At 30.2% G+C, this 26,279-nt stretch overlaps 1 protein-coding gene and 3 pseudogenes across 3 annotated transcripts; 1 reads left to right on the top strand and 3 right to left on the bottom strand.

The window, feature by feature from the left end:
- Positions 1 to 1,184: 1,184 nt before the first annotated feature.
- Positions 1,185 to 3,138, bottom strand: LOC149514130 (uncharacterized; annotated as a pseudogene). The gene is made up of 2 exons (XR_016328936.1): positions 2,836 to 3,138; positions 1,185 to 2,311 (listed from the first exon to the last, which is right to left on the bottom strand). The product of XR_016328936.1 is annotated as an uncharacterized LOC149514130 (transcript).
- A 2,609-nt stretch (positions 3,139 to 5,747) lies between these two features.
- LOC111284123 (uncharacterized) lies at positions 5,748 to 8,331 on the bottom strand. The gene has a single exon (XM_022872847.2). It carries the CDS (start codon positions 7,645 to 7,647, stop codon positions 6,103 to 6,105), a length of 1,545 nt encoding a protein of 514 aa, XP_022728582.1. The 5' UTR covers positions 7,648 to 8,331; the 3' UTR covers positions 5,748 to 6,102.
- A 9,347-nt stretch (positions 8,332 to 17,678) lies between these two features.
- Positions 17,679 to 21,484, bottom strand: LOC111284132 (uncharacterized; annotated as a pseudogene). The gene is made up of 3 exons (XR_016329337.1): positions 21,374 to 21,484; positions 19,766 to 19,916; positions 17,679 to 19,311 (listed from the first exon to the last, which is right to left on the bottom strand). The product of XR_016329337.1 is annotated as an uncharacterized LOC111284132 (transcript).
- A 1,875-nt stretch (positions 21,485 to 23,359) lies between these two features.
- LOC149514131 (putative pre-mRNA-splicing factor ATP-dependent RNA helicase DEAH6) lies at positions 23,360 to 26,204 on the top strand (annotated as a pseudogene).
- Positions 26,205 to 26,279: the final 75 nt, after the last annotated feature.

Genomic DNA, 26,279 nt, shown 5'->3' on the forward strand with positions numbered 1-26,279 from the left:
CAGTTTCAATGTATATAAGAATTTGGTCCAAATCAAATAGTAATGTCCGAAATGAAATTGCTATGCAAATTGTAAGATTTTTTTTTATTAATTTAAAAGATAAATTTGTTACCGTAATTAGATTCGATAATTTAAAATACAATACGTTAATATAATATAAATGTAATATAAAAATAATATAATTTAAAATTTTAATAATAATTATATACGAATGTAACAAAAAAATATTTCATATATTTTGATGTCGATATAAATTATAACATATATTTTTATATAAAATATGATATAAATATATAATTTTTAATATCTTATGCAGTACAAATCAATAAATATAACCGTAATAAGTATTAAAATTAATCATCATTTTTTGATTTGATTGAAATTTTTGGTTATACTTTTAATTTTTAATGATTTTTATACACATTTAATAAAAATGTTTCATTAAATATTCAATTAGTTATTTAATATTAATTTAAAATAAAATAAAATAAAAATATAATATAGATATTTCATATGTAATATATTCGTATAGTTAATTTTTGAAAAGTATTTATCTTAATATCAATTTCATAATCAATCAAATAGTAACTTCTTTTAATGTACCTGTAGAATATTCACATTCTATTTTTTTTATTCAAAATTAATTTTAAATATAATAATGAAACATTTAATAGAATATTTCATTAAATCAAATTAAATATTGTGGCAAATTTCAATATTCACTCATAATATTGTTAAATTTGCCCTTTAATCTTTAATTTTAATGTATTATATTCAGACAATTTATTAGAATATTTCACTTACAATTTTTTTATTATAATCTTATAATTATTCAATCACAGTAAAAAATTATATAAAAAATATTAATTTTATATGAAATTTTGATACACCTCACATAATTCAGAATTATAATCGATTAATTGTATTATAATAATTATAAGTGATATATTTTCGATAATTTATATTAATATTTTCAGACTATTTTAACAATTTTTTTAATTTTTGTAAATTTGCATTTTATGATGTTGGATTAGTAAGCCACTCACGCCCACACGGAAAAAATGTGAGTAGGAAGGTGGTTGCTTGTGGTTGCTTTCTCCATCTTTGTCAGTAATGAATTGCCTAACCACCTTAACCTAATTTTATTAATGTTGGCTAAAAGTACAAATGAAAGCTCCAACATCTACAAACAGTTCAAAGGTGTGTTTCTTTGCGCCAAAAAAGTATCCATTTTAAGCAGTTGATGATGTACAGCAGGAAAAGTAGGAGTGAATGTAGACATGGATTAAGGAAACGTAGGGAGTCATAGAAATCACATGAACCAGAAGAGTCAATAACTAATAGAAATTTTCCATGCGTTTTTCATCTATGTCTTTATGCAGCAGTACTCGTTTGAGGATTGGTATTCTGGCACCTGCTTGCTTCTTTACCATGGCAGCATGCTCCTGTCCAGTAAGATGATAGTTGAAGACCTTCTGACTATTGCATACCACATTATACATAGTACTCTTTTCTTGGTCTCCATGTCCTCTCTGGGTGCCTAAGACTGTGCTGCCCTATTCTCTGATTTTTGTACATTAACAACACTGCTATCATTTCCTGATGGGTTGTCCACTGGTCCAATAATCAGATTTGTTGCAGGTGATGTATCAATCGAAGAAGAATCAAGAATCACAGGTGTCGTCATTAGATTTTTTCCAATATTTCCACGTTCTTCAGGTGTGTTTTCCCTGACAAGTGTTTTGCATAGATATCATTGTTGTTACAGTTGATTTTGCAGACTTTACACCATGTGGATTGATTGATCTTAATTTATTTCCTAGTTTACCAATTCATGAACCTAAGCGTTTTGTCTTCTCCCAGAACGATGTTTAGTGAATGCTTCATGGCTGTTACAAGCAACATTGCATATGGTGCACATCCGAACAGAATCAACAGCTGCCCCAGCATTCGAAAGTTTTTGCTTATTTCTCTCCAACTGCAGACCATTCGCCACACCAGGAGCCCGAAATATCATCTCTCCACCTACATTGCCCGTTTGACCCACAATGCTTATGTTATTGATAGTACTGGAAGTTTCCAGAAATATTGCAGTACTGGGATTAATTTTTACTTGCAAGTTCCTTTGATGCTTCTTTCCTATAAAGTGTTTCTCATAAACATCTTTTGTATTGCATTCAATGATGCAAACCTCACACCGCAGTGGTTGAATCAGCTTGCTTTGATTTGGTGTGCTTCCTATTACATTATTCTCCAATGATTGATTCATCCAATCATTGTTACTAAAGGAATTAAAAGCCACTACTGACAACTGCAAACCTCAAAATATATAAAGTATAAACAACCCAAATGACTAAAAGCCATTCATCTACTCTACAAACACAAATAAATAAACAACAATAGCCGGATCATTGAGCAAACATAGATATTCGCGGATATAGATGCAAAGTAAGCATAAATCATATTGTGGTAGCATTTTCAGGATATTTACAAACATGAAACACAAACTTCATTAATAAAAAAATTCCTCTGTCACTGACAATTATAGGAATTGCAGTCAATCAAGAAACAACACAATCATTCCATGACAAGCGAAGAGATCTTACACATTTACTCAACTGTAGAGATTAAGGATAACAAATGGAATGACTGATATAGATTTTCAAAAAATGAATCTTAGTACTGATTAAGGCAATTTAGAACAAAAACCAAAAGTTAAAACCAAATATCAAACAAAAAACAACACATTTCCTAGTAAAAAATCCAAAATTTACATTAATCAATCCAAGAAAAAGAAAAAAAATGCATAGGAAAAAAAGGACAAAAGAAACTTACAGTAGCATCATATCTAATGGGATCAGCCTGTCTAGTGATCCAACTCCAAGAACCCGCATTTGGGTCCTCATAAAATTGAGCCTGCACTTCAAATTCGACATGGGTTAACGTGAACTGACCCGGACGGGCATACAGATCGGTTCCTGGAAGGAGCAAGAGTTGCCGAGAGGGAGGATTTGGTGGTTGAGGAAATGATAAGAGAGAATTGGGGATAGAAGTTGAGGATTGAGGGAAATATGTGAATGAAGATTCTTGCAGTTGTTGTGATTGGAATATTTTCGTGAATTCGAAGAATTTTCCGGGTTAGGGTTACGGTTTCTTTTGGGGGGGGGGGGGGATTTTTTCGTTGTTGCTTCCCATGGATTTGACCATTTTGAGATGAGGGCCCTAGTTGAACCCAATTGGTCCAATCGTCTCAACTTCACTTCCGTCCGTTGGGCTATCAGAAATTTCGTTGTTTAATTTATTTTTTTGAGTTAATGTTATAGATAATTTTTAAATTATAATAAAATATTTAATATGATATTTAAATTTAAAAAATTTTAATATGATATTTGAATTATAAATTTATTAATTAATATTGTATTCACTTTTAACGTGTCAATTTTAAATAATAACATGTGATAGATAAATAATCATATAAAAATCGTATTTATTAATAAATTTATAATTCAAATATTATATTAAAAATTTTTAAAATTCAGATACCATATTAGATATCTCACATAATTTAGGGGTTATTTATGATATTAATCTTATTTATTTTCATAAAAATTTTCTTTTTTCATTTTATAAAACCAGAATAATTCTAATATTTTTAATATTTTATGGCAAAAAGAAGAATACTAATTTGAAGAGTACTGCAACTGCACAAAGAGAACAACTCAAAAATTATGATGATAATATTCATAATTAATTTATAAGAACATCGACGTATTTTTTTGTATAAAAAAATTATAATTTAAAAATGAGAAAATAATTGTAATTATTAAAATTTAAAATTTAAATTAATTAATTATTATTTTTTAAAAAATATATAAATTAATTGATTTAGGTAAAATTTATTCCCCGAACCAATTTGACTTTAATAACGAAGTTTGACTTAAATCATCAAATAACCAAAGCACCAATAGCTTAAAGCTTTCAGCTTACTTAAGCTTTATTTGAATTGATAATAAAATTAATTTTGATAAAATTAAAAAAATTTATTATTATAATTATGATTGAAAAAAATTAATAAAATATTTATATTAAATAAATTTTATTAAAATTAATATTTAAATTTAATAGTAGGACAAAATTAATTACATCGCACCGAAAGCAATGGAATCAAACCTATCCTTAGATACGCAGAAGCCTAAACTTCATAACGTGAGTCACGTCCAATAAAAAAGACCTAAAGAAAAACAAAGAAAAAGTTAAAGGAAAAAAAAAAAAAAGAAATTCCATAGTACCATGAAGAAGTACAACAATAACTTATTCACAGATGGCATCAGGCTTCCTTGTGCTTTTCTTTTTCAATCTTCACTCACACTTTTTATTTTTTAGTTTTTGTTTTTGCTTGCTAAACCTGTCCAAATTGAATAACCTTGATGGAAGCACTTCCTCTTGGAAGGTTAACTTGAAAACCAAAACAAACTACTATTAATAAAGCTGATAAAAATACTACTATATACAAAATTTTTCTTTGGTAGAAATTATTGGTTAATTTTTTATAGATTTGATAATTCATATATTATGTTATTTATTTTGTATTTAATATCTGTAAAAGATGAAAATTATTAAATCATGACACGTTAAATATATAACATATTATTTGGTTTTTTTTTCGAGATTATGATTTTTATTAAAATTTTAAACTACATCACTTGATGTGTCTTTTTCATATTGTGTTTTGAAACTAATTGACAAAGAAGCCAGCACCAACTGCCAATGCCAGCTACTAAAAGCAAGGGAATTTGGTGCATTAGCAATGTCATTGGCCTACATCAGCACCCTGTCAATAGCTAAGACCGTTGGCTTGGTGGCCAAATGAACCTCATCTAAGAAATGAACCAATGTCTATGATCATGGTTGTGGCTTCCTACTACTTTTCTCAATTTAATTTCTGAATTGCAAAGAAAAAAAAAGCAGCAGTAATTCATGACCATTGCAGCCATGTATGTGTCAGATTAGGCCCGTAATTGGTGCAGAGTTTGAGTCAAATTAAGATTATGGAAGTTAGGGACAAGCGATTAGACCTTAATTTGTGCATCCATTAACTGAACTAAGTTGTTGAATTGAGTTAGGCTCAATTTGTCATTTGGTTTGATCAATATGGTATATCTTCAACTGATATTGCGCTTGTACTGGTTTTACCTTGCTGAACTATCTAATGACCAAACATGGAGATTTGGTCCAATCTAATCTTTCCCAGGGTTAGTCAGGAAGTTTTCTAACTGAGCTTAGCCTTTGGACTAAAGACATATAAATTAATAGAATTAGTGTACTGGCTACTACAGTTGAGATTTGATATGGTGACGGTGAGATTAAAATCAACGGGATTATACATTTTTACATCAGGACAGTGGACTGCCCTATGATCCAGTTATTCACAGGACACTTTACCTCTAGTCCCAAACTGAAGGGTAATCGTTCAGGTAATCTACAGCAACTGCACGGCGGGTGCTATCCATATGTACCCTAAGATAGCCATCAGAAAGGCCTTGGAACTGGCCCTAAGTATGAGAAAGAGAAGAGAAGTGAGATGGGTTGTCATGCTTTATGGTAGGTGACTAAACAACAATCTTTGAGCTCACATGCCATAGTTGTGTACAAATATAAAAATGCTTTTGTCTTCCCCCATGACTTCATACACCAATTCAATTTTCAACTCCTCACTCATTTCTCCTTTGGTGCCAAGAAAAAAATAATAGCCCTCAAAAACAGCTGCTTTTCATTGAAAAGTAAAGCTTGAAATGTTCAATTACAGTATCCAAGTTTCTAGTCATAACAGATAAATGAGCAAGAAATTTTGCAGCTATAAAAGACTTATTCTATGGCCAACAGGCCAAGAAAGCAAATTGAGAATGAATAGAGAATGTAAGAACAAACAGAAGTTAATTGAAAACTTGTAAGATTGAGGAATGCCTGAGCTGTACCTTCGGTGAATTCTTGAATCTGTAAAGAATGAATGAAATAATATGCAGAAGCTTTGTTTTTTCGTACTTTACAGCGTACACTCTTGATCTTTATTGGCAAACCATGGCGATGAAAGGATCTGGAAACTCAGTTAGAAATCAACCCTACTAATGCTTCGTGCTTGTGGCTGCTTCCAACCCACCATGGCTTGAACCCCACATGAACACTGGTTTCTTCTTCAACAGGAGCAGGCAGATTAAGATCAAGAAAGTCACGAATTTCTGGAATTGGTTTTTGAATTACAATTGTTTGGTTTTCTTTTGCCTCAGCAACTAAATGAGATCTCTTGTGACCACCTAAGGCTTGGCCTGATGGGAAAACCTTGAGACAAATAGGGCACTCATGCCCTTTGCTCTTCTTAACCCCATAGCTCATCTCAGCCTTATCATCAGTGTCTGTCGCTAAGTGAGCAATGGGAGTTTCATTGCCAATTGATTTGACTGTTGGGTTGGGAGAGTTTTCAGTTTCAATGCTATTTTCACTGCTGTCAATTCTTGAAGCAAAGCAGCCATTGATTTTCTTATGGCTAGCTCTATGACCTCCTAGAGCTTGGTAAGAGTGAAAGACCTTGTTACAAGTAGTGCATTCAAACTTGCTTCTCTTACGAGGATCCTTACAGAATTCAGTGTCAAGAACATCATTTGTCAATTTGTTCACAGAACCTGATTTCAGTTCAGGATCATAAGACTCTTGTAACTTCCTCTTGCTAGAATTCAACTTATTGGAACCCAGTTGAGCTCGATCCACTCCTGTTTGTTTCACTAAATTTACTCTAATAACCCCAGTTTTTGACAGCCCAGAAGCACAAAATTCTGGTTGTCCAGCTCCAGTTTGGAAAGTCTCAGAATCCACTGTAGCAGATTCCAACTTCTTCTCTTTCTGTTTTTTCAACTTTCTAGTCTCCTTGCCATTACGGATGGAAGCTTTAATCTCGATTTTAGCTTCCAAAAACACAGAGTTATTGCCAGAAGATTCCGCAACAGAATTCAAGCCAGCCCAATGACCCACATCTCTAGAAAGCATCACCAAGCTTAGAGCAACCTCTTCTTGTTCTTGCTCAATCTCAGACATGGAAGAGGAAACATGGTTAGTTAAAGAGAAGGTAGAAGAATTTGCAGTGCCCATGTACCTTGTTCTTCTTTCGGATCTCCTCCGTTTGCTTGGAGCTGCAGTTTCATTATCAGATTGGCTATCCATGACCAGCTTTTGGTTACCACTAGTCCAAGAATCTTGCTCCTCCAAGCTGTTATTGGAAGCTCTTTCTTTCTCTGAATGACACTTCATGTGACCAAACAATGCTTTCCAAGATTGGAAACGTTTGCCACACTCTTTGCAAACCTTGTCATGAACTGAATTGGCTTCACTTGAATCTGCTAGTCTCCATGTCTTCTTGGGGTTCTCTCTGAGGATATAACCACCATTAATCCCAGCTTCCATGCCAGTTTCAGTGTTGGCATCATTGCCAACATTATTGACAGAAACAAGCTTTTTCTTGCTGAGCTTGTCATCTGTTTCAGCTGAATTATTGTTGTTAGTCATGTGAGACCTCATATGACCACCCAAGGATCTACCACAGGGGAAGCTCTTGCTACAAAACTTGCATACATGCTTGAATTCTTGAACTTCTTCCATGGAAAAGATAATTCAAAATTCCAGAAAGAAAACACAGATCAGAAGAAAAATGTTTTGAAACTTTAAATCTGGTCAAACAATTGGAAACAATGCTTCAATTCTTGATCCCATTACACTTTAAAAAAGAAAGGCCAATTGGTAATGAAACAGAGAACTCAAAAGACAAAAATAGTGAGACCCCAGATCAGAAAATTGAGGTAATAACTGAAATTTGATAGCACACTTGTTTAAAATGACGGATTTTGCTGACTAGACAAGAAAATATCTCAGATTTCATAGAATTCTGGGGAAAGAACAAGATCTGGTAGCTCAAAACAAAGTGAACCAAAGAGCCTAACTGAATTAACTATACTACCTGCTTTTTTTTTCTCTCTTAATAAGGCTTCTTGGGGTAGTTGAAATATGAACAAAGGATCAAAACTTGGAAGAGGCGGGGGACTTTGTTGTTACCTTTGTTGTTAATGATGGCGATGAACAAAACCAAATGAGAAGAAAAAAAAGGAGTGAGCGTTTCTTTCTCTCTCTTTCTTTATTAAAACTTGATTATATTTGGAGGAGAAATCCATGCATGGAGGCAAAGATAAAGAAGAGGTAAAGGAGAGAGAGGAAAGATATGGTAGCACGTGTATTCAACTGAGAATCCTACGCCATCACCAAACATCCAATGGCTTTGATTTGTCCAGTCGAGCATCCCTATGGTTGAGGAACCTACTAAAAAAAAACTAACTGCCCCTAACTATTCTTTCCTTTGTCTTGCTATTAAGGAATAGTCAATCCCACACACTCTCTCTCTCTCTCTCCCTCTCTCCCTCTCTCTCTCACAGACACACATAAAAACACCCCACACACCCCAGGTGAAAGCTTCCATCTCCGGCCTTTCTTCTTTATAGTTTTGGTGGTGGATCCAAAGGGCGAGAAAATAAACTTAAAAAATCAAAAATCAATTTGAAATCATTGTTTGGTAAAATTTGAATTAAATTTTTTTATTAAATTTAAATATTAAATATATATATTAAATTTAGATCAAATTTCAAAGAAATAAAAATTAAAAAAAAATCAAATCAAATCAAATTTGATTCCATTTTACTTGGATCATACAAAAATTTCATTTAAATTTAGATATATTATGTAATATTTGAAAATTAAATCGAATTCAAGTTGAATTGAATCATTATTATTTTTAATGAATTCAAATGAAAAAGTGGAATGTTTAGAAATATTTTTAAAAATAAAAAAATTATAAATTTGGAAAATTGAACTTTCATTCTTCATACTCCACATTGAAAAAATGAGTAGAGCACCTAACCAACGCCAAGGGCATGCAAATTTCTTGTAAGTTTGGGTTACTAATGATGAGGGTTATCAGGTCATTTCAGTTTAATATAGTGTCATTTGGAGTGATCTGATTGGGTGGTGGGACTTGGGAAAAGAGTGTACTTTGGGAAGATCTCTAACAAATGAGTGTACTTTCATTCTGCAGTTGGGAGCTGGCAGATTAGTAAGTTTTTTCTTCATTTGCATCATCTTTAGGTAGGCATGATAATTCGTGTTAATTTATATAGTGTAAAATATTATATTTATATTTTATTTTATATAAAAAATATTTATTATAATTATGTTAATATAAAAATATAAAATATAAAATATATTTTTTATTTTATTTAATTTATTTATATATTATAATATTATTATCTTATTATCTCCGGACCTTTAATCTAGTAGTTAAAGGTATTTAATGAGACATTAAATGTCTGATTTTAAATCAAACCTCTTCTATTTCTCTTATTTGTACTAAAATTTTATCTTTTTGATATAAAAAAAAATCATTATCATACTTTAAATTTTAAATTATCATATCTATCTATAAATCACTCCAAATATTTATCATATTTATCTATCGATTGTAATTAATTAGACGTGATTCGTACAGTATAAAATATTATATTTATATTATATTTTATATAAAAATTATATATTATAATTTATATTGATAATAAAAATAAAATATATATTTTTTATTTTATTAAATTTATTTATAAATTTTTTAAAATTTAAAATTATTTTATTTTTATATTATCTCATTATATCATATTTTAAATTTATCAGATCTACCTATAAGCATTCCCAAATGTTTCACAAGACAATGCCTTTTCTTTATCTCTTTGTTTCAATAATTTTATAGCACTATTTTCCTTTAGAATCAATGTAATCTTTTGCTCCTTCGAGATCCAAATATGTGCAACCAAATTTCCTAGTATAGGTCACATACAAATTTTTTAACTTGAATTTGGAAAGATGTAGCTCATCTTTTGCTGTATGACTAATGGATATGAAGAGAAAAGAAAGAAATTTGGACAGCTTGTTTAGAAAGAAATTTATTTGGGCTTGAGTAGGTAATTTCGTTGAAATATCTGAATCTGACATCCTCCATTTACTAAAGTCTACAACTTGCAAGCATGGGATTTTTCTTTTTTGCCTTCTTTTTCCAAAAATTTATTGAAAAAATAAAAGTTGTTCGCATTTTCCTAAGACGGTAAATTGCGAGAAAGTCTCTGAACCATTAATTTAGTAGTTAAAGATATTTGAGGGGACATTAAAGATTTGATTTCGAACCAAATTTTTTTTTTTCTTACTTATATTAAGACTTTATCATCTTAATTTAAAAAAAAAAAAGTAAATTGTGAGGAAGGTATTTATCTCTAGATAATTTTATACATATTGTAAAAAATATATGAAAGTAATATAATTTAAAATTTTAATAAATTATATATATAAATTTAATAAAAATAAAAAATAAATTTTGCATTTAATAAGTAAGTATAAATTATGGTATAGTAATTTATATATATATATATATAATATGAAATAAATAAATATAAATAAACAAATTATTAATGTACTTAATGTAGGTATGCATATGTTTTATCTTGCTTTCGTGTTCACTAGAGTTAACTCTATTGAATAAAAAAAAAAGCAATGTTATAAAAGGATAAGAAACAATTCTATTAGGAATTTGTGTAGTACAATACCCTTTTCTTTTCCAACACCAAATTGCAAAATCTTCCTTCGAAAGGATTTGTTTGACTGTCCTTTCACCACATTGGTAAACGCTTCTTCAAGTTACTGAAGGAATGCCTTATTCACAAGTATACATTATCAAGGGTTATATCATTCTTTTAAATTCGAAAGTTTGATCAAATTTAGAGAGAATTTAAATAAAAAATTAAAAATCATTAAATGAGTTTGAATATAATTTTTAAATTCGTTTAAATTTTAAATAAAAAATTTAAAATTTGATTCGATTCAACTCAAATTTACATCTATGTATGTAATTTTTATTTATATATATATGTGTAAATTATATAAAAATTAATTTACATATATATAAAAAATAAAAATAAAAATAAAATATATTTTATCAAACTTAATTTTATATTTAATTTTTATTTTTAATATTTATATTTATGTAAATTCAATATAATCTTATTAAACTTAATTTAATCATATTTTTTAATTTTTATTACATAAATTAAATTTAATAAGTAAGTTTGAAGATTCTTTTAATTTAGGTTGTATTTAAAAAAATTTTAAAATCCAAAATTTTAAATCGAATCAGATTTATACAAATATATAAATTATTAATATTAAATATAAATTTAGTTTGAATTCGATTCAACTTAACTAGTAAATATCTCTATTCACAAGCCACTTGTACATATAAATGGCTTATGGAGGTCAAACATGGATAAGGCTCCCATTGAAAAACTCCCATCTTACCAAAGGATACTTTTTATGGTTGGACTCCTTTTATGTATGAAGTGTGTTACTAATAAAGTTCTTGATATAAATTACCAAAAACAAGATGATTTAAGCATTATTAACTTATTAAAAATTTGTACAAGTTGGGGTTTACCTAGTTATGTGAAACTTAACTTGTTAGGAACATATTTTATGTAGTGTCTTTCCTAGCTTTGGGATTGCTTACCCCATGAAACAGTACCCTACACACAAATTACTTAGTACAAACCTGTCTATGATTGCTTAGAGCTTTTGCATATTTTTAAAAACAGAGGATGAGTTTGGGTGATTATGCCAGCTTTAATAGAATTACTGCACCAATTCAGCCGGCTTTTCTTTTAACTAACCACAACATGAATGTCTTATTAGCAGCTGATAATCGCGTCTGCTTGCGATAAATCCCTACTTTGGTGCCCTCTTTGCCGGCATTTCAGTGCAATGTTTAGCTGCATAAGTTGTCCGATTTTTTTTTCTTCTTTGTTGTTTATGCACTTATAGGTGAGTTAGGTGTCAAATACAAAGCGATTAGGGCAAAAAAAAAAAAGGAATAATATGATTGCCTTTTGGCACAATATATGGTATTCTAAAAATCATATGCTTGCACATTATGAATGCCTAGACATTGAGTATTTATGCACTGTAATGTTTGAGCCAATATTACTTTAATTGAATCTAGAGCCTAACTCGATTTATATAATCATTCTTAAAAAGTATTATCTAACAAATTTAAATCCTTAATATCTGTAACTTTTTTTTTATTATTTTCAAAGTGCGACTCTTTTGTAAAAAAATATATATTATTTTAATTATACTTTAGAATATAATCACTTTTATAATTATTAATCTTATCGTTATCAGTGATTTCAATCTCATCGTCCGTTTAAATGAACCCTAAATATGCATGTAAAAAATGGTGAAAAATTATTAATTCAGATGATGCCTGCATGCTGTTAATTTGTTGATTGAACAGATTACCAACAAAAGATTAAAGATGTTGGTTTGCTTGCAAAGTTTAAAGTGAAATTATGCATACTATATATACTAATATAGAAGAAGCTTCAAAAGTGATTAATATATCAAAGAAATGTGTAGTGGTGTTTGGCATATGCTAAATGGCTAGTGGCTACTGCTTGCAGAAACTTCACTTGAGAGTCAAGAGTGTTGGCCTGCTATAGCCTGCTCTTTCAAAAGTGATATGCTCAAATTGACCAGTAGACATCTTCAAAGGAAAGATTTGGCCACTCCTTGTCTTCTGTGCATGCCTCATATATATATGTAATATCTCTGACTAAGATAAGATGCCCTACTTTGGCTTTATGCTTAATGGAGCTCTTCTGCCTATTCAGACCATGCCTGAGTCATATGCCATAATCAAAGAACCACCATTGGTGGGACATTGACCCATAGCTGAGCCCACTAGCCCTATGCCGCTTCTGCTATCACTCCAAAATTCCAAACCCATCTTAACTTTTTTTTTAATAGTTAAAAATTATCAAAATTTAAATTTTAATTATTAAAATTAAAAATCTAACATTCTATCAAGAGTTCACATGATATGCGATTATTGGCTTTTTCCTAGATCATTTTCTAATAATTTATTTTTCTTTTTCCTCTTCATTCCTTCCTAATTTGTCACCACCCAAGAATTTATTATATCCATTGTCCACATTACCTTTATAGATGCATTACTTTTAAGAAACCAATTAAATAAATCATCTGATAACAACAAGATTGTATCAATTGAGAGCCATGTAATAGAATTATTTTTGCATATTATGTATTTGATGTATAGAGAAGAGAGATTAGTGAACAATATAATAAATTAATGTTCTAAACAATAAAATACCATTACATGCAAGTTGTTATATATTATATTTATACCTTGATTCATACAATCATATGTGATATTCAGAAGTTTAAATCTCAGTACTTGTTATCTTTTTCTCTATTTTCAAATTACAACTGCTTTTATTAAAAAAAAAAAAAAGGCAAAATCTAAGGTTGTGTAGCTATTTTCTGCATAAATGAATTTGGTTGGATACCAAGAAAATAATGCAAATTAAAAGAAAAAAATAATAAAAATGAAAAAAAAAAAAGTTGGTTGAAGGATGCAAAAAGGAAAAGAGGTTGTGGGCATGTGGCTATACCTTCACTAGAAGAGGCAAAAGCCTGAGAGAATTGGTTTAGATGTCTTAACTTGAGTATATAAGGTTTGAGTTACATTGATTGGTGAGCTATAAGGTTCAGTCGACACTCATCACAGATTATTATTATTATTATTATTATTATTATTAAAGCTTTTAAAATGATTAGAAACTAAGTTGCATATATTATAAGCATATTAAGCTTTAATCAAATCATAGGTTCAAGTCTTGCCGGTTGGGGCATTCTTTTACTCTAACTGCTTTAGTGACAAGTCAAATAACTCCCCCCACAAATAAAGAATATATTGAAAAACAAATAATAATAATAATATGGGAAAAGTGTAAAGGAGAATTTGTTGTGGAAAGTATTGAGAATCTTCTCCTTAGGCCTAATAAGGGATATTAATGGTTGGGTATGGATAGATAGAGCATTCCTCATATGTAGTCCCAAATTTTTATATTTTACCTATTTCTTATATTCATGTTCTACGTTAATTTTAAATTTATTCTCATTTTTGTGGATATTTAATGATACGAATAATCTCCGTACTTATTATTTTTTTAAAAAAAAATAAAAATAAAAATATGTATTTTTTACTTTTTTAAAAAAAAGTTTATATTTTACATATTTATATATTTTTTTATAAATATATTAATATATTTTAAATAAAAATATATTAGTTCTAATTAATCTAAAATAATAATTTATATTATTTAATAAAAATATATTTACTAAATTTATATATGAATATATATGTAGAGTATGAGTATGGGTATGTGGGTGCTTTATTATCCATCCTCATCTTCATACTTGATGAAAAATTTAAAATTATACTTATTCTCGTCTTTATTTGAGTAAAAAATTGAATTTCTCATTGAATTTGGGTAAAACTGACAGACTAATGAGGGTTTTTTTTTTTTTTTAATCTATGAAACCTTAAGAAATTTTGAACTTCAAAATCAAAATAGATTTTTCCCATCGTTTACTAATTTCAATTTAGTTTTTTTTTTTTGTTCAAAAAGTTTGGGGTGAAAGAAGGCTTTTCCAATTCAAAGTTAAGGTAAACTACAAGCCTCAAATAGAATTTATATTTGATTTACAAATCGTTTATCAAAAGAAATAGCAGAAAGTGAATACACATACATATACAAATTTGTATGTATACGAGATACATAGTTATTTATGTATATATATTCTCCTTTATGTATGACCTAATCAAATAATCATAAAAGTGCATGTGTGGCTTGAATAATATATGAGTCATAATGGTGCATATGTTAGTGAGGAAGCTAGCTCTCACCAGCAATTCTTAGGGCATACTCAATGAATTTCTCAGTTGAGAGACTAAAATTTAAAAGCTTTGAAAGAAACTAATTAAATGTTATGTAGGACCACATCAACTATCTAACATTTTCACTCCAAAAAAAATTTTTTTTTAGCCAATGCATTATCACTCCAATTTAATTTGATTATTTTGTTGTTTTTTTCAATTACTACTATAAACAAGCAAATAGGTCTTTTTTTTTTTGCTTAGCTCCATGTCTCTCTTATCCACTGCCGTTTTAGACTTTAAGGAAAATCGAAAATCAAAATCCATATAATTAATGATTTTTTTTTTCAACGAAGGGATCGCAGTTTAAATTTTAAATCTGTTAAATAAATAATTATATGAATCAATTGTAATTAAAAAAAAAATATGATAGATGGTTATATAAAAAATGTTAGTATATAGAAGGTTGGGTCTGCTTCAGATATTTCTTGCAAAATACAAGATCATACCTGGATTACTTTACACACCTTGTAGGGATGAAGCAAGTCTAATCCAATAGTTGATATTGAAAGGAAAGTAAGAAACCTCTCTTTGAAAAGAAAGTGGGGTTGGAAGGTTTAGAACAGTATCCTCAAAGGGTTTTTCATACTTCTGATCACTTGCATCATATCAAATTACCACAAATGATTATTGATTAACAAAAGTGTTCCCTCCATTAATCATGTTATTCAAGGTTTAATCAAGTTATTGTAATTTTTTACACCAAAGACTACGGTATGAAAATTAAAAAAATATTATAAATATTAAAATTTAAATTTTAAATTTATTACGTGTAATTTTTTAAGAATAATTATATAAATTAATTGAATTAAATTATTATATTATTGAGCTTTTCATAATTTTGAATTCACTCGATCTATGGTTGGACTAAATCCAAGCACAACTAAACTTTTAGGCTCCTTAAACTCAAAAAAAAAAAAAAGGAAAGGAAAAAAATTAGCAGATTCTTCGCAAAAAATGAAAGCAGTGACTTGCATTTAATTAGAAGCTGTGCCATCAAGTATTCGGTAATGATACAGCTATCATGGGGCGATACCATGTTACTGTTGCTATAATTTCTATTAAAAACCAAACCAAAGAGCTCAGTAATAAAATGTACCCTTTAGAACGGTGAGAGCTAGGGTAACAATGATCAGGCCGAGTCAAATTTTTTTTGGTTCTGAATTTGATTTAATTTTATATTTATAATAATTGAATTTGATCTGATTATTTTTTATTTTTTAATATTCGAACTTGATTTATTATTGTATAAAATTATATTCGATCCAATTTGATTTAAAATTAATAAAATATTATTTTTAATATATATAAAATTAAATAAATATAAAAATATATAACTATTAAATTAAATAATTAATTAAAAATTGATTTATATTTATATAAATAAGGTCGGGTTTGCTTGCTTAAAATCTTACCTTGAATTTTTTTTTTATAATTATTCAACCTGATCTGAAATCTAATTTAAAAAAAAAAACTTAAAATCGAAACTTATCAAGTATGAATTGGATTATTTTCCTTAACGAGAATCCTTCAATTATACTTTCAAATGGATTCTTACTTTATTTTTTAATTACGGCTAAATCTAAGTATAGATGAGTGTGACTAACATTTTGTATTAACAATTAATACAAGTCACAATGATGTTGTATAGAAATAATATATAATTTGATATCATATTTAAAATTATCAGATTTAGTAAAAAATCGAAGGTGTTAATTTACATAACGGAGTTTATTATAGTTGTAATGACGAAAGCCTCTCTCAATCTATCCAAGCATGAGAAGTAGTGGTTGGTTTTGAAAGATATCTATGAATTCAAATGAAAATGATAGAGGAAAAATAAAAGTAAATTATTCGAGTTTCTAAGGAATATATTTCAGTCTGATATACGGTTTCAGCAGATTAGAAGGGTGCAATTCCACTTAACTGGGCATTGATCTTTGTGGCTGCATAAAGCATTTTTCTTGACCATTATTTATAAAGATATTGCTTTGCAGTGTCACTGCAGCAGCATCTTGATACAATAGAGGGTTGAACTCTTGAAAGTTTGTTTGGTATGAAAGATGAAAAGTATCGAGGATTGAAAATTTGTTAATTAATCAAACGATTTAAGTCAAAAAATAGGAAAGTCGATATGAATTTGCACCATTTCATTAACAAATTTTTAATTCTCACCTCTTTTTTCGTTATAATATCAGCAGCATCTTGATAAAATAATGGACTGGACTCTTAGTTTCAGAGATCAAAGATCAAACAACAACATCTTGACAGAATGACAGAATGCTACTCTTTGGTTAACAGAAATCAAACTTCGACAATCTCAAATATATGTAAAAAAAAAATTAGAGTGAAGTGATGTCCAAAATATAACTTGGAATTTAAGAAATACTAAGAGGTATATCATCAAACAAGTTTACTGATATATATTAAAATAAAGGCAAACTAAGGGAAAACTAGAAACTAGAAATATGAAGGAAAGACCTGGCAATGTTCTTCACCTGTGTACATATGCACAGAAAGTTCAAAGTATAATAAAAATTTGCACTTGAAGGAAAAGTAATCAATGGTAAAATTTGGTATCCCTGTAACCTGTATATTTATATTTCGAAAATCAACTCATTCCAATGGGACAGAAAACTACAAAGACTCTTAGTGGAGCTTCTATTTTTATAAAAGTAAAAGACAACACTACACTGGAAGTGCCCCCCGCCTCCCCTCCCCCTCCCCCCCCCCCCCCCCCCCAAAAAAAAAAAAAAAATGAAAACCAATCACATAAAATTCTCTATATTACAATGAAGGCAGGTTTCTATTATATGTGAGTGTACAAGGAAAAATCGAATTCTATTCATTGATGAGAATTCAATCTACGGAGGGAAAACTCCTATGTTTATCCAGACTGTAAACCTTAGATGGCAGGCGCTTTTCATACCACCATCACTGCAAAACAATTAAGACCCTTTTTTTTTTTTTTTTTTTAACTCTGTAATATCATGACCCATCTCCAAAAACTTCTTCAATCATACTACATGTGGGTAAGAAGTCAATTTTATTTTTTTGGCAAGTTGTATATCCAGCATCCCAAACTTTAGTATCACATGGTTCCAAAACATATCCATGGCTACTACCATTGATTAGCCCATTGAAGTTACCTTGCCACTGATCGCCATTGTCAGCATTCACCTGTAGTTCTTGTGAAGCAGCCCCTGTATCAGAAGATGTGCATGAGTCATCTTGGACCTCTCGTTCCTCTTGTTCTCCTGGTGCATCCTTAAGAGTGTTCTCATGCACCTGAGCTATGGGATCAGAACCACATTTGCTAAACAACTTTCCAGAATATGTTTCTGAAACTTTGAGGACATCCACACCACTACCAAAATCAGTACTGTGATTATCACAAGTTTCATCAGCAGCATCCTCATCAAAAACACACAATCCATTTTCCAGACTCTGATGATGTGCAAAATCTTCTTGACATAGAAGTGATTCAACAACAGAGTCCTCATCTTCATCTGAGAACTCAACTTCATTGTTGTCAGAATCATCAGTCCCCTGCCATTCATCGTTATCGCTATTGATACTCATTGAATCACATCTGTTCTGCTCAGACCTCTTCCGCAGCATAAATACATTGAAGTAATAACTGACAATATCCTCTTTGGTTCGATAAGGGAAGACAGAAGCAAGGCTGTCCCAGAAATTCCTCCCCAAGGATGCTGGATTAGAGAATACAACTTGGTGGAATAGCTGTTCCTCCTCCTCGCTCCATTTCTCTGCCACTAGCTCACCCATGTCACAGAAACCAAGCCCCATAAATCTCTCATGCCCAAGAGACCGTCTAAGTTCCTCTCTTGCTTCCTGAATGTGCTGTCTGACACACCTGACAGAACCCTTGTCCTCACAACTGCAATTAGTTCTGCCACTTCCTATGTTGTCACCATATGCAGAAGACTCCAAAGCAGGCATAGGAATGATACAAGTTCCCATCAGTTCATTCTCACATCTGCCGGCAGCAGTTTCAGTTACATCACTATCATTAGAAGTGTTCCTAGCAACCTGTGAGTCCCATTCTGGAATATCAGCTTGGTAATTAGGTCCAACAAGAACTGGTTTCCTTGGAGGACATTGCAAAAGTATAGAATAGATATCTTCCAAACGAGCTAATGTCTTTACTGGGCGTTGAGGGTTAAAACATTCTCCAAATGAAGGAATGTTAAGTGGCTCATCTGGCCATGAATGCTCTTCACCGATACTATAGGTGCCCAGGGAAGAGATGGCATTACAGCCAGGAAAATTGGCTCCAAAGTCCTCAGCGTTTTCTAGGTGTTTAGTGTCAATGGTATTAGCAAGCTTCTCATCACACTTGGTATTGGCGTTTGTGAATCTGCCCTCACCTTTACCGATTACACATTACAATGCAGTAAGAAATAATTGAAAAGAACTACAAAAGGGGAGAACAAATAGATATATTTACAACTGAATCATCTAATACTTTGCTCTTATTCAAACAATCACTCTTTACAAATGGTAAAAATGCAAAGACACATGAAAATTGAAATTGATCCAGGCACATGAAATCAATGTGTGGAAATAATTTAAAAACATAGAGAACTGAGACACAAGATTGAATAATCCATCTGAATTTAGAGGCTAAAAAGAATTCATTCAAGTTTACGATCCTGGGTCAGGATTATAGCATAGTCATCTATTTAATATCGGGCTCAATTACTATTTACATCATCATTTACAATAGACAGAGTACCAAAAATAGTTAATATCAAGTTAACATGCCCAGATCGCAGCCTAAGTGTCCCACGTGTAGTTTATTACAGGCTAGAAGTTCTGTACCTGAAACATTAGAAATCTGTGCAGCATCTTCAGGAAAAAAAGGATCTGAAGATAAAACCCGTTGGTTACTATATTCTTCTTGTCTTGATTGCTTGTATGGAGCCTTGAATGTATCCTCCTCAACAAAAGGCCGCTTATGTACCATGTTGAACTGTACCACAAAGTTGAAACTTATGAGAGAATAGTAAATCAAAAGAATTATAGACAAAATTATTCTACTGTATGTTGCACCAGGGAAACAATTACCAAAGACAGATATTCAACAGTGACAATAAAAAAACAATAGCAACAACAACAAACAACAAAAGACAAAACTTTTTCCCACCAAATACAATCAGCTACTTAAGTCAGATCATACAAGTTTATAAATGGAAATGAACAATGGGTGAAAAATAAGATTATGTTCACTAATATAAGCTTTACATGACTAATCAATGATTGTTGATGGTAGAAATAAGAACATTACAAATGTTTTACAACACCAACAAAATTCACCCAGACATATCCCTGCTCACTCTTAAGTCATATCCTACTAATCTACTTAGGACATCAAAATAATATGACCCAAAACGACATTAGAGTTGGATATGGTAAATGACTGTCATAATCAACTAACAAATCTTCAAGCGCCAAATTACATATCCAACAATAACATGTTACACATGCAAAAACAAACTAGTAATTCCAAATGTAGATGACATTACATCATAGATTATATAAATTCATGAAAAAGTTTACATGCTTTAACTGTAAACAAAGAAAAAAAATATCACTGTTGTTATTAGAATTATTTATTTATTTATTACTATGTGGGAGGTGGGGCCAGTAATTTTGGGTAAACTTTTAACAATTTGGTACTTTGGGGGAAAATGATTCTGCCCATTAAAAAGAATTACTAATTTTTATTTAAAATTTAAAAGTACGGCTCTATGATTTCGAAATCAACCAAAAAACTTATTTTAATACCTCAGAAAAAGGGCCTTCCTGCAAATGATCGATCGGATTACAATTTGGAAATTATGTCTTGATTAACGAGCAATAAAAGGATTAAGATTGTGATATTAGATGTGACTTGACTTTCCCCTAAGTCAATTAAATGAAAACAACAAAAGCCCCAATTGTCAATAAAACCTAACCCTAGATCTTGAAATTGTCAACGAAATCTACAAAATTGAAGCTGATTCAAGAATAAATAAACCTATTCCCAAAGAATTAATTCAAAAACCTCACATATCCATAGACCAAATAATCTTTTACGAATCGAAACTTAGAAATCAAATAACCCTAAAAAATCGATTTTTTGAAGAACTAATTCCAAATCAAAAACAGAAATCCAGATCCAGAAAACTCCAACCCACAAAAGGACATAGCGAATCTCAAAATCATATTTACAGATCGATAAATTATTAAAAAAAAAAGAAACCCTAAGCGCAGAAACAGATCTAAGAAACGGAAAAAAAATAAAAGTAGGATAGATCGATAGAATGAATCAAATCTGATCTTGATTTTATAATAAACAGAATAAATAGAGGTCAGATCGATCGAGAAATGATCGAGATCGAATTTGGGGATTTCGTTAATGACGAAAAGGGGTAAAAGTTAAGTCACCTTTTTTCGTAACAGAACTGTCCGAAAATTGAATGGGCTGAAAGAAGGACACGTATCTGGTGATAATTACGGGGACCGCCACTCGGATTAAGGGGAATAGAAAAGGCGTACATGTAGGATCTTTGTGTATGGGGTTTATAAGCGTTTGGCGAGCCTGGATTTTGATATGATGACCTATGGGTTAGTGACACGTGGCGTTCTAATGAGGAAAGGAACAACAACTGCCTTCAAAATTGACTTTTCGATATGATATATATAAATATAATAAAAATATAAAATATAAATGTAATGCGATATAAAATTTTAATAATAATTATTTATGAATCTAATAAAATAAAAAATATATTTTATATTTTTATATAAAATATAATATAAATATATAAATTTTAATATTTTATATATATAAATACATCATATCTAATTTTTTACATAATCAATAAATTTTTTAAAAAAATTAAAACATTTTTTAAATTTTAAATCTATCCCTAAATTTCTTATCATTATTCTTATTTTGACTAAAAAAAATATTATGTACTTAATTTTTTTGAATTAATAATTTTTAAATATTCATTTTAATAAAAGGTCAACCGATTTAAAATACAAAAAATTGTTTCGAAATTGTTGATGAAAATACATGTACAATATATTGTATTCAATTTTTATTTTTTTTACATTATTTTTATGAAAATTAAAAAAAAAAAGAAGAAAAGCTCTTTAAAAACTTTGAATTAAATGGAAATTTGTTAAATCTTAATCCAACTAAATGTTTAAAATAATTAAAGTCAATTGTTTTTTTTTTTTTTTTTAATGTTAACCTAACTAGAACAATATTTATGAAACAAGTTGAATTACTTTTTAAAACAAAAATAAAAGCTCATTAATATTAAGTGAAATGCAAGGTTGCTAGGGAAAATGAGGAAATGAAACATATTTGCTAGTTGTAATCAATAATAAAATACTTCACAAGAATCATCCTTTACCGAGAATAGCAAGCAATTGTTAAGGATGGTTAATTGGTTCAAGTGATAAAAAAATAACTTTTAAAAAAAATAATTTTTTATAAATTTATTAAACTTAATTTAAATAAACATGCTTGAATGGATAAGGAATGTACTAAATAAAGCTTAAAAACCTTTTATCACTTAAAAGTAGAAAAAAAAAAAAAGTGATTGGTTCAATTAGTTAAAACTCGTACTCTTCAATAAAAAAATTTTGAGTTTGAATTTTATTGATGATCGCTTGTTGAAATCATTTCGAATGCACGACCTGCAACTAGAATAATGAGTAACCTATTTACTTCGGATTTTTTTGTCAACCAAAAAAAGAAAGAAAGCAATTGTTTCATGTATAACTTTGTAAATTACAAGCATATAATTAGCGGTGATACAATGGTTTATATTAAATCGGATTTGATTTTTTTAAATAATATATAAAATTATAAATTTTTAAAATTTGGTGGGAATCCAAATCGAATTTTTATATAATTTGATCCTATGTTAATTGAATTTTATTGATTTAGTTCGGTTCAATTCTTTGATTTTTAATTTTTTTATATATATTATTTTAATATAATTTTTAATATATTTAAATAAATTTAAATATAAAATAATTATTTTATTTTACAAAAATTTAACATATATATAAGCTAAAAATATATATAATTTAGTTTAGTTTGATTTTTTTTTTGGGTTTTCATTTTTTGATCTGAAATTTAATTCAAATTTAATATATATTTAATATTTAAATTTAATCGAAACCAATTAAAAAAAATCAATCCAATCTAAACCGATTATTATAATTTTAAATCAATTTTCAATTTTTTTAATTTTTTTTCTTACCCCGGTATATGATATTACAAAAAGAGCTGCTATCATTTACAAAGAAATCCAACCGAATTATGCAAGAATACATTTTATCTGTCTTGTTAAGGGAGACCAATAATAAATACCAACACGATCTGCCCCAAATTGCAACCCAAGCTATTTCATGTCTGATGCTGTCAAGAAAATGAAACCTATTCCTGGCTGGTCTCAACTGGTCGACCCTTCTTCAATCTAGAAGAAGTACTAATTGAATTAAATCACCAATCAAATTTACAAATAGACACGAAACGAAATATGTAGTCCTCCAGCCAAGGGTGCAGACCTGGTTTTGCCTGCATATATCCTAGTCCTTTTACAAACTATCCATTTGTTTCAGAACAAGTATTTTATACAGCCAAGCAGTAGATATCTGCATTATGTGTTAGAAAAAGCAACAGTTGACCTTACAGTCCTTTACGTTTTTCCATTTAACATCATAAAACTTCCAGTCTTATATTTCATCAGCTCTAAAAATAGTAATTGTAGCTAAATTAATTCACAGACGATTGAGCCTTGAACATCTTGTAATGACGTAATATCCGGTAAGTTGTTTTATACAGTAACTTTGGTTTCTATCTAATTTCTATCTAATAATGGCATAAATAACTGCCATGCTTTTTGTGGGAAATTCAATCTTTTAAGTTCATGCTGATAATGCAAGGATTAATTTTCATACTGACAATGTGGGTGTCCATATTGCTTTAATGAAGGCTGGTTCTTAATATGTGTTTATAAGCAGTGTCTCTCCTTACTTACATTCAAGCTCTAGCATTTTACTGACGTGATAATATATGCTGATCAATCTGGTTCTTCTGTATCTTTTAAAAGTTAAACTGAGCAGTTGTATTTACTGTTTAGGATTGTAGTTGAAGTGTCCCTAAGATTGCATTAGGGATCAAGTAGAGGGTCTTCTGGAGAGAGTTGAAATTGAACTCACATCCAGTCCAAATGATTTAGAGGCTATAAAGAAGGCCATAACTTCTGGTAAGTTCACAAACATATATTGGTTGCGCATCGTAAGGATTTTTCCCTCATTTGGCAAGGTTGCAGAAAATGGTTCTTACCAGACCGTGAAGCATCCACAGATTGTCTATATACATCCAAGCTCAGGGTTGGCACAGGTAAAGCTTATTTCCTACTAGTTATTTTTATAATTGAATTTAAAGGGATTAAATGCCAAATGTAGTGCATGATTTAACATATTGCTTTTAAATTTTTTATGATCACTACAAAGTATGAGAATTGCCTTCTGATTCTGCTGTTGTATAGAGCAGTGAATGTTGCAGTGGGTGATTCTAGTGTTCATTTTATTTACTGGCTAGGGCTGATGTTGGGAGGATGTGTATTTACTTCTATCTTATTACTTGAAATTTGAAGACAAAGCAAGTAAAATCAGCAGCTGTGTTAATTTAGGCTCCATTTGTTTGATACTTTCGAAATTTGTTATTTGTTTTTTTTTTTTTAATAGAAAGCAAAAAGTAAAAGTTAAAAAAAGGAATAAAAACGAAGGGCAAATAGCAAAAGTGTCATCCAAAAGGAGCCTTAATTTGCTAATCAATCTGATGACACAAGTTAGAATACTGCAATATGGGTGGAAAACTTGTTTCTTTAGGTTTGTCATCCGGTTTGTCACTCTGATCTGAAGAAAAATTAAATTTTGCCACTAAAATGGGTTTGTCAATTCTACTTTACAGTCATTATTTCATCTGCATACAATTGACAAGTGTGCAAGCATGTCCTGGATCTTAAGCCCCTCAAAAAACATACATGCTTGTCTATTTCTCATTTTAAGGCGGGTTGCGTGTGTTCTGCTCTTGTTTTTCTTTCCTCTCCTTTCCTCAAACACTTTAAGAATGGAGGTAGAATGTTTCAATCTTACGTCGGATAGGAAAGGCAAGATTGTTGAGCTTGTAAGCGTTGGTGTTACATAGCTTAATAAGTCGATTTTGAGAGGAGGGAGTATTAACCACGTAATAAGTGATATCAAAATTAATTTTTAATTCATTCGATTCTATACGACGGAATAAATAAAGTGAATCAATTTAATCACTTAATAAAATATCATAATAAGATACGATGATAAAATTGATCATATCAAATATTTCAAAAAAAAAATGAACAAAGTAACAACTATGACGAGATTAAATAAAGGAAAAGAGTAGGCAAAGTGACAGTCGAAAACGAAAACGTCATGAGATTAAATATGAAGAATGTCACGTCCAACCAGCTCTAAAGCAGCATATTGGATGCTTCAATCTCACATTGAATAAGAAAGGAAACGAGGTTGGACATATAAGTAAATGCATTGTACATCCCAATAAGGACCTGACAAAAAGCATGTCCCGGATCTTAAGCCTGTCAAGAAACTTACGTGCTTACGTCACACAAGCGTGTCCTGGATCTTAAGCCTGACAAAACATACATGCTTGTCCATTTCTTTTGTTTTCCTTAAGGCTGGTTGTGTGTGTTCTGCTGTTGTTTTCCTTTCCTCTCCTCCCCTCTCGGGGGTGCGGGTGGATCGAGTTTGGTGATGCCTCCAATATGAAACCAAGTCTTATGGTATTCCACACTGTTTACAAAATTTTTTGGTGTCCTCAGGAGCTCCCAGGATAGCTTGTATGCCATGAATTGGTTCTTACCACCAAGGCATATGTTAGACAGGTAAGCATTCTTCCCCTTGAAATATAAAATAACTTGTGTTGGACCTTTGCTTGGTATGTGTCATTGACCAATGCCAAAACCTGGGAGTTCAATTGCAGGTAACTGAACTGAAACCAGAATGGTTGCTGGAAATAGCCCCTCATTACTACCAAATGAAGGATGTTGAAGATGGTATGCTCTCTCTCTCTCTCTCTCTCAGACACTCACAAAGTTCTATCATTCTATTCACTAAAGTGCACTCTGATGTTTGTTTCATCATGGTTAATGTTGGTTGAGGCCTGTAATTGATTAGCACAACACAATATTAATCTCTCCGATGTATGTAAACTTCTTGGTAATTAAATCTTATAGTAATAATTAAACTCCTCCCAGAGTTCCTTAGG

This window comes from Durio zibethinus, chromosome 17, assembly GCF_047325235.1.
Source record: "Durio zibethinus cultivar Kanyao isolate XHJ-2024 chromosome 17, ASM4732523v1, whole genome shotgun sequence".
In the NCBI taxonomy this organism is placed as follows: domain Eukaryota; kingdom Viridiplantae; phylum Streptophyta; class Magnoliopsida; order Malvales; family Malvaceae; genus Durio; species Durio zibethinus.